The sequence below is a fragment of the Carcharhinus amblyrhynchos genome, chromosome 7 (assembly GCF_965287045.1).
Source record: "Carcharhinus amblyrhynchos chromosome 7, sCarAmb.v2.hapA, whole genome shotgun sequence".
Taxonomy (NCBI): domain Eukaryota; kingdom Metazoa; phylum Chordata; class Chondrichthyes; order Carcharhiniformes; family Carcharhinidae; genus Carcharhinus; species Carcharhinus amblyrhynchos.
In genome coordinates this window covers 115,571,819-115,584,827 of record NC_137330.1, presented here as the reverse complement: position 1 = coordinate 115,584,827, position 13,009 = coordinate 115,571,819, and the positions used below count along the sequence as shown (strand labels likewise).

The following is a 13,009-nucleotide window of genomic DNA, read 5'->3' as shown; positions in this document are numbered from 1 at the left end:
AGGAGAGATCTTATAGAAACATATAAGATTATGAAGGGAACAGATAAGATAAAAAGCAGGGAAGTTGTTTCCACTGGCGGGTGAAACTAGAACTAGGGGCATAGTCTCAAAATAAGGGGAAGCAGATTTAGGACTGATTTGAGGAGGAACTTCTTCACACAAAGGGTTGTGTATCTGTGGAATTCCCTGCCCAGTGAAGCAGTTGAGGCTACCTCATTGAATGTTTTTAAGGCAAGGATAGATACATTTTTTGAACAGTAAAGGAATTAAGGGTTATGCTGATCAGGTGGGTAAGTGGAGCTGAGTCCACAAAAAGATCAGCCATGATCTTATTGGATGGCGGAGCAGTCTCGAGGGGCCGGATGGCCTACTCCTGTTCCTAGTTCTTACGTTCTCATGTCCTGAGAGGCAGTGCGGAGAGATTAATGATGCTCTGGGAGCTAAATGAAGGAAATATTTTCACTCAGTATGAATATATCCTGAAACAATAAGGGGCAATTTATCATGGCTAATCCACCTAACCCACATATCTCTGGACTGTGGGAGGAAACTGGAGCACCCGGAGGAAACCCACGCAGACACGGGGAGAATGTGCAAACTCCACACAGACAGCGACCCAAGCCGGGAATCGAACTCAGGTCTGTGAGGCAGCAGTGCTAACCACTTGATTCCTGCCGGTGGAGGTTTTTAAATTTTATTTATTAGTGTCACAAGAAGGCTAACATTAACACTGCAATGAAGTTACTGTGAAAATCCCCTAGTCGCCACACTGTTCGGGTACACTGAGGGAGAATTAAACATGGCCAATGCACCTAACCCCTAGCATGTCTTTTGGACAAGTTAGTGACAATAAGGGTGAGGAACAACTGGGCGTTATTTGGGTCTGGGGGACTAAAATGTCATTGAAATCTGCAAAATCTCAGTGCTTTTCAACCATGTCAGTGGGAAAGGCCCCCATTGATAACTGGACTGGGGTCTGTCACAGACCAATGGTTGACATAGAAAAGCACAAACTATTTGGCATCACCTGGTTTAAACAAGAACAATAGAAGCCTTTGTGAAATGATTGTTGTTGTCTCCGCGCTGCCACCTCCACCAATGTTTTAGCCACTGTTTGTGTAGCCCAGCTGTGGGATGCTTTGGCCTTTGCTGCTTGCCTTTGGACAGTTCCTGGCAGCTCTTGGTTGTACCAATGGGGGGGTTTTGTCTCAGCTGTGAAGCAAGGACAGAGAGTCAGCTTTCTCTATTGTTGGAGCGGAGATTCTAGCAGTGACAGTGCCACCCTTGTTTCTGTACTGCAGAGGCACTGCTCCCCCCCCCACCACTACTCCCCCCCCCCCAACCAAATTAATCTGCAGCCTAGCAAGCTGGAGTTAGGAAGCTGCTTGAAGGGACAGGGACAAGGCTGCATGTCATTCACATGTTTTAAAGTAAAAGTAAAGTTTAAAAATTAAAGTTTATTTATTCGTCACAAGTAGGTCTTACATTAACATTGCAATTACTGTGAAATGCCCTCGTTGCCGCACTCCGGCGCCTGTTCAGGTACATTCAGGGAGAATTTAGCATGGTCAATGCACCTAACCAGCACGCCTTTCGGACTGTGGGAGGAAACTGGAGCACCCGGAGGGAAACCCACGCAGACGCGAGGAGAATGTGCAAACTCCACACAGACAGTGACCCAAGCCAGGAATCGAACCCGGGTCCCTGGCGCTGTGAGGCAGCAGTGCTAACCACTGTGCCACCGTGCCGCCCATCAGTAAAACTGACGGGTCCAACACGCTGCCACTTCTTTTAGAGAAGGAAGCAGCATTCTGCATTCTGAGAAAGGCAACCAAGTCCAAGTCTTGCATCCTTCAAATGACTTTGGTGGTCCTCATCCCAGTTCTCAGATTGACATCATATAAAGGCAAGGCTATTTCAGGGGGCTAAGTAAAGTTCACCATTTCGCTCCTTATTCTTACACGGGAGGTGGGTATCATTGGCAAGGCCTGCATTTATTGCCCATCCCTGAATAGGCCTTGAACTGAGATAGATTATTTGGAAACATAGAAGATAGGAGCAGGAGTAGGCCATTCGGCCCTTCGAGCCTACTCCGCCTTCATTACAATCATGGCTGATCGTCCAACTCAATAGTCTAACCCTGTTTTCTCCCCATAACCTTTGATGCCATTTACCCCAAGTGCTATATCCAGCCGCCCCTTGAATACATTCAATGTTTTGACATCAACTACTTCCTGTGGTAATGAATTCCACAGGCTTACCACTCTTTGGGTGAAGAAATGTCTCCTCACCTCCGTCCTAAATGATCTACCCCGTGTTTTGAGACTGTGAACCCTGATTCTGGACTCCCCCACCATCAGGAACATCCTCTCTGCATCTACCCTGTCTAGTCCTGTTAGAATTTTATAAGTGTCTATGAGATCCTCCCCTCATTCATCTGAACTTCAGAGAAAACAATCCTAATCTAGTCAATCTCTCCTCATACGTCAGTCCCGCCATCCCCTGGTAAACCTGTGCAGCAATCTTCGCTTTCAACAAGTCCAAAATGTTGACTTAACTTGCCACATTGATATGGAAACATGTAAACACATGTTTTGAATGTATGGCAATGTAGCATTCACATATAATTCCCTCAGTCTAGGCTTTTCACTGAGGCCTTTTAAAATTGTCTTTTAAAAAGCATTTAGAGAGGGATTTGGGCCCAATGTGGTCGAGTGGGATTAGTTTAGGGGTTTTTGAAAAAAAGGGCAGCGTGGACAAGTTGGGCTGAAGGGCCTGTTTCCATGCTATAAACCTCTCTGTCTCTATACTCTGTGGGACATGGGCATCGCTGGCTGGCCACCATTTATTGTAAGAAGTCTCACAACACCAGGTTAAAGTGGACCTGTGTTTACCCCAGACCAATTCTGGCATCTCCACATCACGACCACCATTTATTGCCCATCCCTAGCTGCCCGAGGAGAGTCAAACACATTGCTATTGCTTTGGAGTCACATGTAGGCCAGACTAAGTAAGGATAATAGGTTTCCTACACCTAAAGGACGTTAGTGAACCAGACAGGTTTTTCCAACAATAGTTTCATAGCCATCAGTAGATTCTTAATTAGAGATTTTTTTCCTTAATTGAATTCAAATGCCACCATCTGCCGTGGCGGGATTCGAAGCGGGTCCCCAGAACATTTGTTGAGCTTCTGGATTAATAGTCTAGCGATAATACCACGAGGCTATCACCTCCCTGTGCCAGAACTCTCCATTCACCTGACGAAGAGGGTAACCCCTCGAAAGCTTGCGAGTATATTATCAAATAAATAGGTTGGACTAAAACCTGGTGTTGTCAGACTTTTTACTGTGTCAACCTCCTCTATGCAGACAACAAGATACTTCCCTTTAACGGAGAGAGTGCCATTACTGTGCTTGGCAGTGGGAGACGGCTGTAGTATTGCCTCAGCAGTATTTTGGCAGCATTATTGCACCTGATTGCTTTGGACGATTAGAAGGTGCTGGACGAGCTGAAATGTGACCATCTGGTCTCTTGGCAGCTTTGTATTTGCGCTTGTTACAAAAGGAGATGATAGCGGTTGGAACTGTGCCTCCGACACCCTTGATTATAGTTCACTGCTACCAGTCTGCGAGTGAGTTCCCATTTCACCGTCCCTTCAATCATCCTTTCTGGTGTCTGTTTTCAGTTTCAAAGTGGAAAATGTTTACAGAACAGTGATTATACAACTCCTCCTACCAGACACAAGGGGGGAAAAAGCTCCTTTATTCACTTCAGTCCACTGAATGAGGAAGGATTGTTCCAGTGTTGGCAGAAAACCTGACTACATCACCGCACATAGAGTCATAGAGGCTCATAGCATGGAAACGGGCCCTTCGGCCCAACTTGTCCATGCTGCCCTTTTTTTTAAACCCCTAAGCTAGCCCTAATTGCCCACATTTGGCCCATATCCCTCTGTACCTATCTTACCCTTGTAACTATCTAAATGCTTTTTAAAAGACACAATTGTACCCACTTCTACTACTACCTCTGGCAGCTTGTTCCAGACACTCTCACCACTGTGTGAAAAATTGCCCCTCTGGACCCTTTTGTATCTCTCCCCTCTCACCTTAAATCTATACCCTCTAGTTTTAGACTCCCCTACCTTTGGAAAAAGATGTTGACTACCTAACTGATCTACGCTGCTCATTATTTTATAGACCTCTATAAATCACCGCTATACATCTGCGGAGCTCCTCATGCACACTTGTTTTTTATCTTCATAGCAACATTAGGAACTGCCCCTCAGACACGTCCTTCCATTCACAAAAATCATGACCGATCCACTCTGAGCTCTATTTACCCACCTTTGTTGGTGGCATAGTGGGGCGGCACGGTGGCACAGTGATCAGCACTGTTGCCTCACAGTGCCAGGGACCCGGGTTTGATTCCCGGCTTGGGTCACCGTCTGTGCGGAGTTTGTACTTTCACCCCATGTCTGCGTGGGTTTCATCTGGGTGCTCCGGTTTCCTCCTACAGTCTAAAAGACATGTTGGTCAGGTGCACCGGCCATGCTAAATTCTCCCTCAGTGTACCCGCACAGGCACCAGAGTGTGGCGACTAGGGGATTTTCACAGTAACTTCATTGCAGTGTTCATGTAAGCCTCCATGTGACACTAATATATAAATTTAAACTTAGACTTAAGAATCACCTACCATAAATCTACTTATTTCTTCACCCAATCTGCAATCTTTTCAGACTCATGGCAAAGTTCTGGAAGACTGGAGGGTGGCTAATGTTGTTCCATTGTTTTAGAAGGATAGCAGAAACAAGCCAGGGAATTACAGGCCTGTGAACTTGACATTGGTGGTGGGTAAGTTGCTGGAGGGGCTTCTGAGGGACAAGATCGACCAACCTTTGGATAGTCAAGGTCTGATTAGGGATAGTCAGCATGGCTTTGTGCGTGGGAAATCATGTCAGACAAATCTTTTGGAGTTTTTTGAGGAGGTAACCAGGAGGGTGGATGTGGGTAGGGCAGCAGATATTGTTTATACAGACTTCAGCAAGACCTTTGACGTATTCCCGCATGGTAGGTTGGTCTGGAAGGTTAGGTCGCATGGGACCCAGGGAGAGCTTGCTAATTAGATTCAGAATTGGGTCGAGGGTAGAAAGCAGAGGGCAATGGCCAATGGCTGTTTCTCAGACTGTAGGCCTGTGAGTGGTGTGCCTTGGGGTTGATTTTGAGACCCTTGTTATTCGTTATTTATATAAATGAGTTGGACGTAAATGTACAAGGCCAGGGTTAGTAAATTTGGGTATGATACTAACTTAGGAAATATTGATACCTGATGACAAATGGTCATCTGGACTTGAAACGTCAGTTCTTTTCTCTCCTTACAGATGTTGCCAGAGCTGCTGAGATTTTGGTGACTTTTAGTTTTGTTCCTTCTTGGGGTATGGACAATCTTCTTGTGCCATTGGTAGCAGTTTGAGAGCTTGCTAGATCAATGCAGTGTTACACTCAATCACAGTGGTGTGAGACAGGAATCACATATAGGCCAGAGCAGGCAAGGAAAGCAGATTCTATCCCTTAAGAGACATTAGTGAGCCATTTACATTATCACAATCATCTTTTCACAGTCACTTTCACTGATACTGTTTTTCATTTTCAGATTTTAAAGCTGAATTCCGATTCTTAAGGGTAAAAGTTGAACTTATGTTCTGTTGATCACTGGTCCAATTGTGTAACATGGTATCACCGTATCAGTTTGTTTCTCTTATATATTCGTTCATCGGCAGTAGGTGTCACTGGCTGGGCCAGCATTTATTGCCCATCCCTGAGGGTAGTTAGGTGCTGTTGCTCTGGGGTCACATAGAATCATAGGATCCCTACAGTGCAGAAAGAGGCCATTTGGCCCATCGAGCCTGCACTGACAACAATCCCACCCAGGCCCAATCCCCATAACCCCACACATTCACCCCGCCAATCCTTCTGTCATTCCCCCTAAAACTAAGGAGCAATTTAGCATAACCAGTCATCCTAACCCGCACATTTTTGGACTGCGGGAGGAAACTGGAGCACCCAGACACGGGGAGAACATGTGAACTCCACACAGACAGTCACCCAACCCAGGCCTGTGGCACTGTGAGGCAACAGTGCTAATCACTGTGCCACCATGCCATCCTATAAACCAGACAAGGCAATTAGGGCATATTTCCTTCACTAAAGAAAATTGGTGAACGAGATGGGTTTTTATGACAATTATCATCAGTAGACTTTTAATTCCAAATTTTTATTGGATTCAGATTTCCATCATCTGCCTTGGAGGGATTCGAACCCAGGTCCTCAGAGTTGCACCCTGGGTTTCTGGATTACCAGTCCAGTGACAATGCCACAATGCCAATTCCTTCCCTTGCATGTCTAAGTCAAGGTTGCTTTCTCTTAGGAACACCCTTTAGAACAAATTTAGCTTGCAGGCGTTACCAAGCGCGTGGCGTTTATTCACTGCTCCTGTTTTCTATCCTTTTTTATAGATCATGAACTATAGCTAGCACGACAGACGGTGACAATGGCGCCACGCAAGCGGAACAGGCATGTATTCGGATTTCTTTGTTGCTTCCAGAGCAGTGATCACCCAGAGATCACATTCAAGGACAGCAGTGTGCCGTTACAGCTCTTGGAATTCTCCCTTCCAATCCCGCCCGCCGATGAACTCAACGCCCGGTTTGCAGAACTCGTTGTAAGTGGAATTGTGTTGTTAATGAGGGAACGATCTCGGCTACTATGCTTGTCCTCCTAGGCCCCAGGCGTGGGAGGTGCTCTTGAAGATGGGTCTTCTGCACTAGATCCTGTGGATAGTGTTATGACGCAGAGGCTTTTCCCCTTTGAGACGTAACACTGAATTTCCCAAAGAGGAATCTGTTCACCTCGTAATCTGTTCAAAGTGGGTGGGAAGGTGTGAATTGTCCTTCAGTAACATATAGTGTTTAACTAACAGAAATACCTTACACTTTAACGTGAATATTTAACAATTTATTTATTTAACTAACAGATAACTTTAACTAAACAAGTGACATAACGAAGAAGAAATAAGGTTCTACTGGAATGCTGTTCAAATAACTACAATATCCATTCATCAACCAAAAATGTAATGATAGAAGTACATCACTTTCAAAAAATACAACCAGGTTTTGTGGCTTTTGGAAACTTTTGGAGTTATTCTGTGGATTCCCACTGTTTGTGGGTTCTTCTTTGGGTACCTCTCATTGGTGAGATGGTATGTTCTCTTAAGAGATATATATATATACAGCTGACAGGGAGGAGAGCTCCTCTCTCCCTTTCAACTTGAGAGGTGGCAGTTGCTAACTCCCACTTTTCCCCCTTACATTCTCTTTTATACCTGTGATGATCTATCAACTTTCCTACAATGGGATTGGTCTGCTGCTGTCAACAACATCAACTTCAAATCTTAAAGGTTCTTGGCAGCTGAGTGCTTGCTTACATTGATTGGGCAAAATTCAAACAGTCAAATGCCTGAAGCCTGTTACCAAGGCAATCCTGTTGTCTGGCCTTGGATTTATATACAAATGTTTCAGTCTGGGACTTTGGATATACTTTGCATTTTAAACCTCTAAGCAGTGCAACAAAACCAGCTGTTCAAGGGACCATGCAATGTTTTGTCCTTCTGGCATTTTCCTGCCGATGGAAGGTGGCACATTGTTTACGAGCAGCAGGAATCTCTGGTCCCGCAGCAGATGTCACCCCACGCTGGTGGGAAACCTGTGGATAGGGTGCACTACTGGCAGGTCTGGAGAATCCCGCCAGTGTTTATCGGCCAGAGAATTCTGGTGTACATGTTTTCAAGAAGCATTGAGAAGGTAACATTTGGGGCCAAAGGGGATCAAAGGGAATGGGGGGGAAGGCAGGATCGGACTTTTGAGTTGGATGATCTGCTATGACCGTAATGAATGTTGGAGCAGGCTCGAAGGGCCGAATGGACCTCCTCCTCCCCCTATTTTCTATGTTTCCATGAGCCAAGGTAAGAAACATTAACTTAGGTGATCAAAAGCTTGGTCAAAGAGGTAGATTTCGAGATACATTGTCAGAGCTAAAAAGATATTCAGACACAGAGTTTGCCAGTGATGGATCCTTTATTGCCTTCTTATTGATAAGGAGAGGAAAACTGAAGAATTCTCATGGCTTCTTTAGCCTTCTCTGCTCAATTGTGTACAATCAGCCTTTCTTACAGGACACAACTTCTAGTGAAGATAATTGTTTCTAATCACGCACACCAGTAAATGATTTACATATGATACAAAGAGGTAGGCCCGAGACAATAGCTGTTTAATCACGTCTTATTGGTAATGTCATAAATCTTTAGTGGTGGATGGATGGAATGTCCGTTCAAATAATGGTCATTTAATCATGTCATTATTACAGTTTTTGTGCTGTTAGCAAGGACATTCAGCTGTGTCTTATTGCTAGATACAGCAAAACACCCCCCTTGTCTGCGCTGACTATTTCATGTGTGTGCAGAGATAGCCAGTCTGTGGTGCAGAATGCTGCTACTGATGTGCTAATCTTGCTGGCCCTCTGGCCAAACCCCTGCTGAATTCAGCTCTCCTCCCCCACAACATCCAACAGAGGAGTTAATGAGAGATAGAGAGAGAGAGGGAGAGAGAGAGAGAGACAGAGGGATGGTGGTGAAGCAGCTCAGAGAGAGAAATCTGGAGGTTGGCACCCAGAGAGCTGATGGCATGGCCCCCAGTGGTGGAGCAAAGATAATTGGAAATGCAGGAGGTACAAGATTGGAAGACTGCGGAGTTCTCAGCGTGCGGAGGGTTGGTGCAGGTCGTGGAGATACAGAGAGGGGTGAGGCCTTGGACATAATAATCAGAATTTTAAATCTGAGACGTTGATGGTCCCCAAACCAATATCTGTGAGGACGGGGTAAATGGAAATCTTTGTGCAAGTTAAGATATGGGCAGCAGAGTTTTTCATGTTTACGCATGTAGTGACCTTCAAATTTACTATCACCATGCCCCCCACTCACCAACCCCAGCAACGCATCAACCCCCCCAACCCTTATCCTCCCCCAAACTTCCTGCTGTCTTTCAAAGTCAATGTGTTTGTTGATCGAATCAGCTCCCTGACTGCCTGGCGTGAGCAGAAGGTTTCGGAACACTGACACTGTGTCGCTCCACATGCGAGAACTCGACAACAAGTGGAAACAGACAGCCCTGAGGGTCGAAGGTCAGCCCTCTCAATGGATTGTGGAAAAGAAAAGCCCCTTTCTTCCTTTCAGAATCAAAGCTGTCAGATGACACGGACACAGCGTCGGCGAAGATTCATTTTCCAAAGAGGAAAGAAAGGGGAAAATTCACCACGTCTTTTCTGAGGCTGGTGACTCACACTGGGTCACAGTTCCATTGACAGACCCCCAGCCAAGGAACTGGTCTTCACTTGTGCATTCAGACGGTGGCATTTGTCTGTACTTTCATTGACTCTCATTTGAGCAAAGGCCTCAATCGTAATATTCTTTACGACTTTTAAGAGGCGTCTTGACAAATACATGAATAGGATGGGAATCGAGAGATATGGTCCCGGAAGGGCAGGGGGTTTTAGTTGAGATGGGCAGTATGGCCGGTTGGAGGGCCAAAGGGCCTCTTCCTGCGCTGAAATATTGTTTCCTCTTTGCTCTTTGTCCTGGCTATGGACCGAGTGCTGGAAAATGGAATTAGAATAGATAGGTGCTTGATGGCCAGTGCAGACGTGATAGACCGAAGGGGCTTTTTCTCTGCTGTCTGACTTTTCCTTTGATTTGACTTGATTTGATTCGTTATTGTACTGGCATTCAGTGAAAAGTATTGTTTCTTGTTCGCTACGCAGACAAAGCATACCATTCATAGCGAAAGAAAGGACAGAGTTCAGAATGTAGTGTCACAGTCATAGCTGGAGTGTAGAGAAAGACCAATGTAATATATGGCAGGTCAATTCAAAAGTCTGATGGCAGCAGGGAAGAAGCTGTTCATGAATAGATTGGTACGTGACCTCAGACTGTTGTATCTTTTTCTGAAGGAAGAAGGTGGGGAAGAGAGAATGTCCAGGGTGTGCGGGGTACCTTAGTCATGCTGGCTGCTTTGCCGAGGCAGCGGGAAGTGTAGACGGAGTCAATGTATGGGAGACTGTATTTGTGTGATACATTCATGACCCTTGTATGGGCTACATTCATGACCCTTTTTAGTTTCTTGCAGTCTTGGGCAAACTGTGATACATCCAGAAAAAATGCTTTTGATGAGGCATCTGCAAAAGTTGTAGTGGACTTCCCAAATTTCTTTAGTCATCCGAGAAAGTAGAGGCGTTGGAGGGCTTTCTTAACTATAGTGTCGGCATGGGGGGGGGACCAGGACAGGGCGTTGGTGATCTGGACACCTAAAAACGTAAAGCTCTCGACCATTTTCACTTCATCCGCACTGATGTCAATGTGGACAGGGGCATGTCCTCCACTACACTCCCTGAAGCCGGTAACTGTTGACAGACCCCCAGCTGAAGAACTGCCCTTCATTTGTGAATTCAGGCGGTGGCATTTGTGGAACGTTTGTATTTTTATTGTATCCCACTTGGGCAAAGACCTCAATCATAACATTCTTGTCCTGGTTACAGATAATTGCTGGTAAACAGGATTAGAATAGCTCGGTGCTTGATGGCCAGCATGGATACAATGGGCTGAAAGGGCTTTTCCTGAGCTGTATGACATTATGACTCATCTGACCCACTAAGCCACCAAGATAACTACATTCCCCTAGCTCTGGCTTTAATCACTCCATCGTAGTGTCCAGGCTGCCAAGGTGATAAGCTCTTATCTCTCGTAATCAATCCATCACTTCCATCTCACTCCCATCTTCAGAATTCCCCTTAAAATCTGCCGATTTGATTCCCCTCTGCCTTGTATCCCTCATGCGATTGGATGTTGAATGTTATTTGTTACTGCCCCTGTGAAGTGTCTTGAGATCCTTTAACTACATTGAAGGTGATATATAAATGCAAGTTGTTGTTTTTAATAGCACGGGCGTCATGGTGGCACAGTGGTTAACACTGCTGCCTCACAGAGCGAGGGACCCCAGGTTCGCTTTCCCTCTTGGGTCCCTGTCTGTGTGGAGTCTACACGTTCACCCTGAATCTGTGTGGGTTTCCTCCGGGTACTCCAGTTTCCACCCACAGTCTGAAAGACGTGCTGGTTATATTCATTGGCCATGCTAAATTCTCCCTCAGTGTACCTGAACAGGTGTCAGAGTGTGTCAACTAGGGGAATTTCACAGTAACTTCATTGCAGTGTTAATGGAAGCCGACTTGTGACAAATAAATAAACTTTCACAACTTTAGCACTTTGTGGTGGGCAGCCCAGTGGTTAGCACTGCTGCCTTACTGCGCCAGGGACCAGGTTTGATTCTGTGTGGAGTCTGCACATTCTCCCTGTGTCTGCGTGGGTTTCCTCCAGGTGCTCTGGTTTCCTCCCACCGCCCAAAGATGTGTGGGTTAGGTGGATTGGCCATGCTAAATTGCTCCTTAGTGTCCTAAGATGAAAAGAGAAAATGCTGAAAAATCTCAGCGGGTCTGGCAGCATCTGTAAGGAGACAAAAGAGTTGATGTTTCGAGACAAAGCTTTGACAAAAGGTCATCTGGACTCGAAACATCAGCTCTTTTCTTGCAAAATGAAGCTGGATAATTTGAGGTCGTTCCTCTTGGAGCAAAGGAGATTGAGAGGAGATTTCTTGGAAGTGCACAAAATTCTGACAGGCTTAAAGTCGGCAAGGAAAAACCCTTCCAATCAACTGTTGGCAGAGGAATAGGTTTAAGATTTTGGGCCTGCGTTACAGGAATAAGAGGAGAAATGCTTTAACCACTGAATGGTAATGACCTGGAACTTGTTGCCTGCGGAAGCGAAAACAATCAACGATTTCAAAAAGAAACTGGAAGAACACATTACGGAAATCAATTTAATGGACTATAAGGGGCAAGTGCGGGGAGTGAGATTGATGAGATTGCTCTGCACATGGCTAATATGAACTCGATGGGCTAATTGACTTCCCATCTCCTTTTGTGCCTTAAGGACTCTGTGAGAATTTAGACATGTTGGGAAGGATTTTTAAAATTAATTTGTGGGACAGAGGCATTGCTGGCTGGGCCAGCATTTATTGCCCATCCCTAGTTGCCCTTGGAGAGCAGTTGAGAGTCAACCATATCACTGTGGCTCTGGAGTCACACGTAGGCCAGACTGGGTAAGGACAGCAGATTTCCCTCCCTGAGGGACATTAGTGAATCAGATGAATTTTTCTGACAATGGTTTCATGGTCTTCCAGATTTATTTTTATTGATTTCCAATTCCAACATCTGTTGTGGCAGGATTTGAACCCAGATCCGCAGAACGTTAGCTGAGTTAATGGATTAATAGCCTAGCAATAACACCAGTAGGCCATTAGCTCCCCCCAGGTAAGTAAGAAACATTGTCAGGGTACAGGTAGCAGAACATGGGAACTCTATATTGTGTCCTAGCAAACAGAAAATCTAAACATCATAACATTGCAGTTTGAGGAAACTACCACAAAAAAGTGTTGTTCAGAAAAAAGTACTTTATCAGTGGCCAAAGCCACTGAGATATTTTGAAGTGAGCATTATTGAATTATTTAAAGCATACAGAGAGGCCATTTGGGCGATCAAGCCCCCATTGGGCATGACTAGTGATGTAAAACGTAGAAACATAGAAACTAGAAGCAAGAGTAGGCCATTTGGCCCTTCAGGTCTGCTGCACCATTCATTTTGATAATGGTTGATCATCAAATTCAATACCCTGATCCCCCTCCCCTCACTGATCCCTTTAACCCCATGATCTAGATCTAATTTCCTCCTGAAATCAGGCAATGTTTTGGCCTCAACTATATTCTGTGGTAGTGAATTCCCTCTGGGTGAAGAAATTTGCCCTCACCCTTTATCCTCAAACTATGACCCCTAGTTCTGGACTCACAGCTGATGCA

At 45.3% G+C, this 13,009-nt stretch overlaps 1 protein-coding gene across 2 annotated transcripts in view; it reads left to right on the top strand.

Annotated features, from left to right (window-relative positions):
* daam2 (dishevelled associated activator of morphogenesis 2) overlaps positions 1–13,009 on the top strand; it is a 326,736-nt gene that overhangs the window by 129,133 nt on the left and 184,594 nt on the right. For both annotated transcript variants that reach the window (XM_080192986.1, XM_080192987.1), the window contains exon 2: positions 6,512–6,717. In XM_080192986.1, coding sequence (XP_080049112.1) covers positions 6,547–6,717 — 171 coding nt within the window. In that variant the 5' untranslated portion in view covers positions 6,512–6,546. The remainder of the gene's footprint in view (positions 1–6,511; positions 6,718–13,009) is intronic.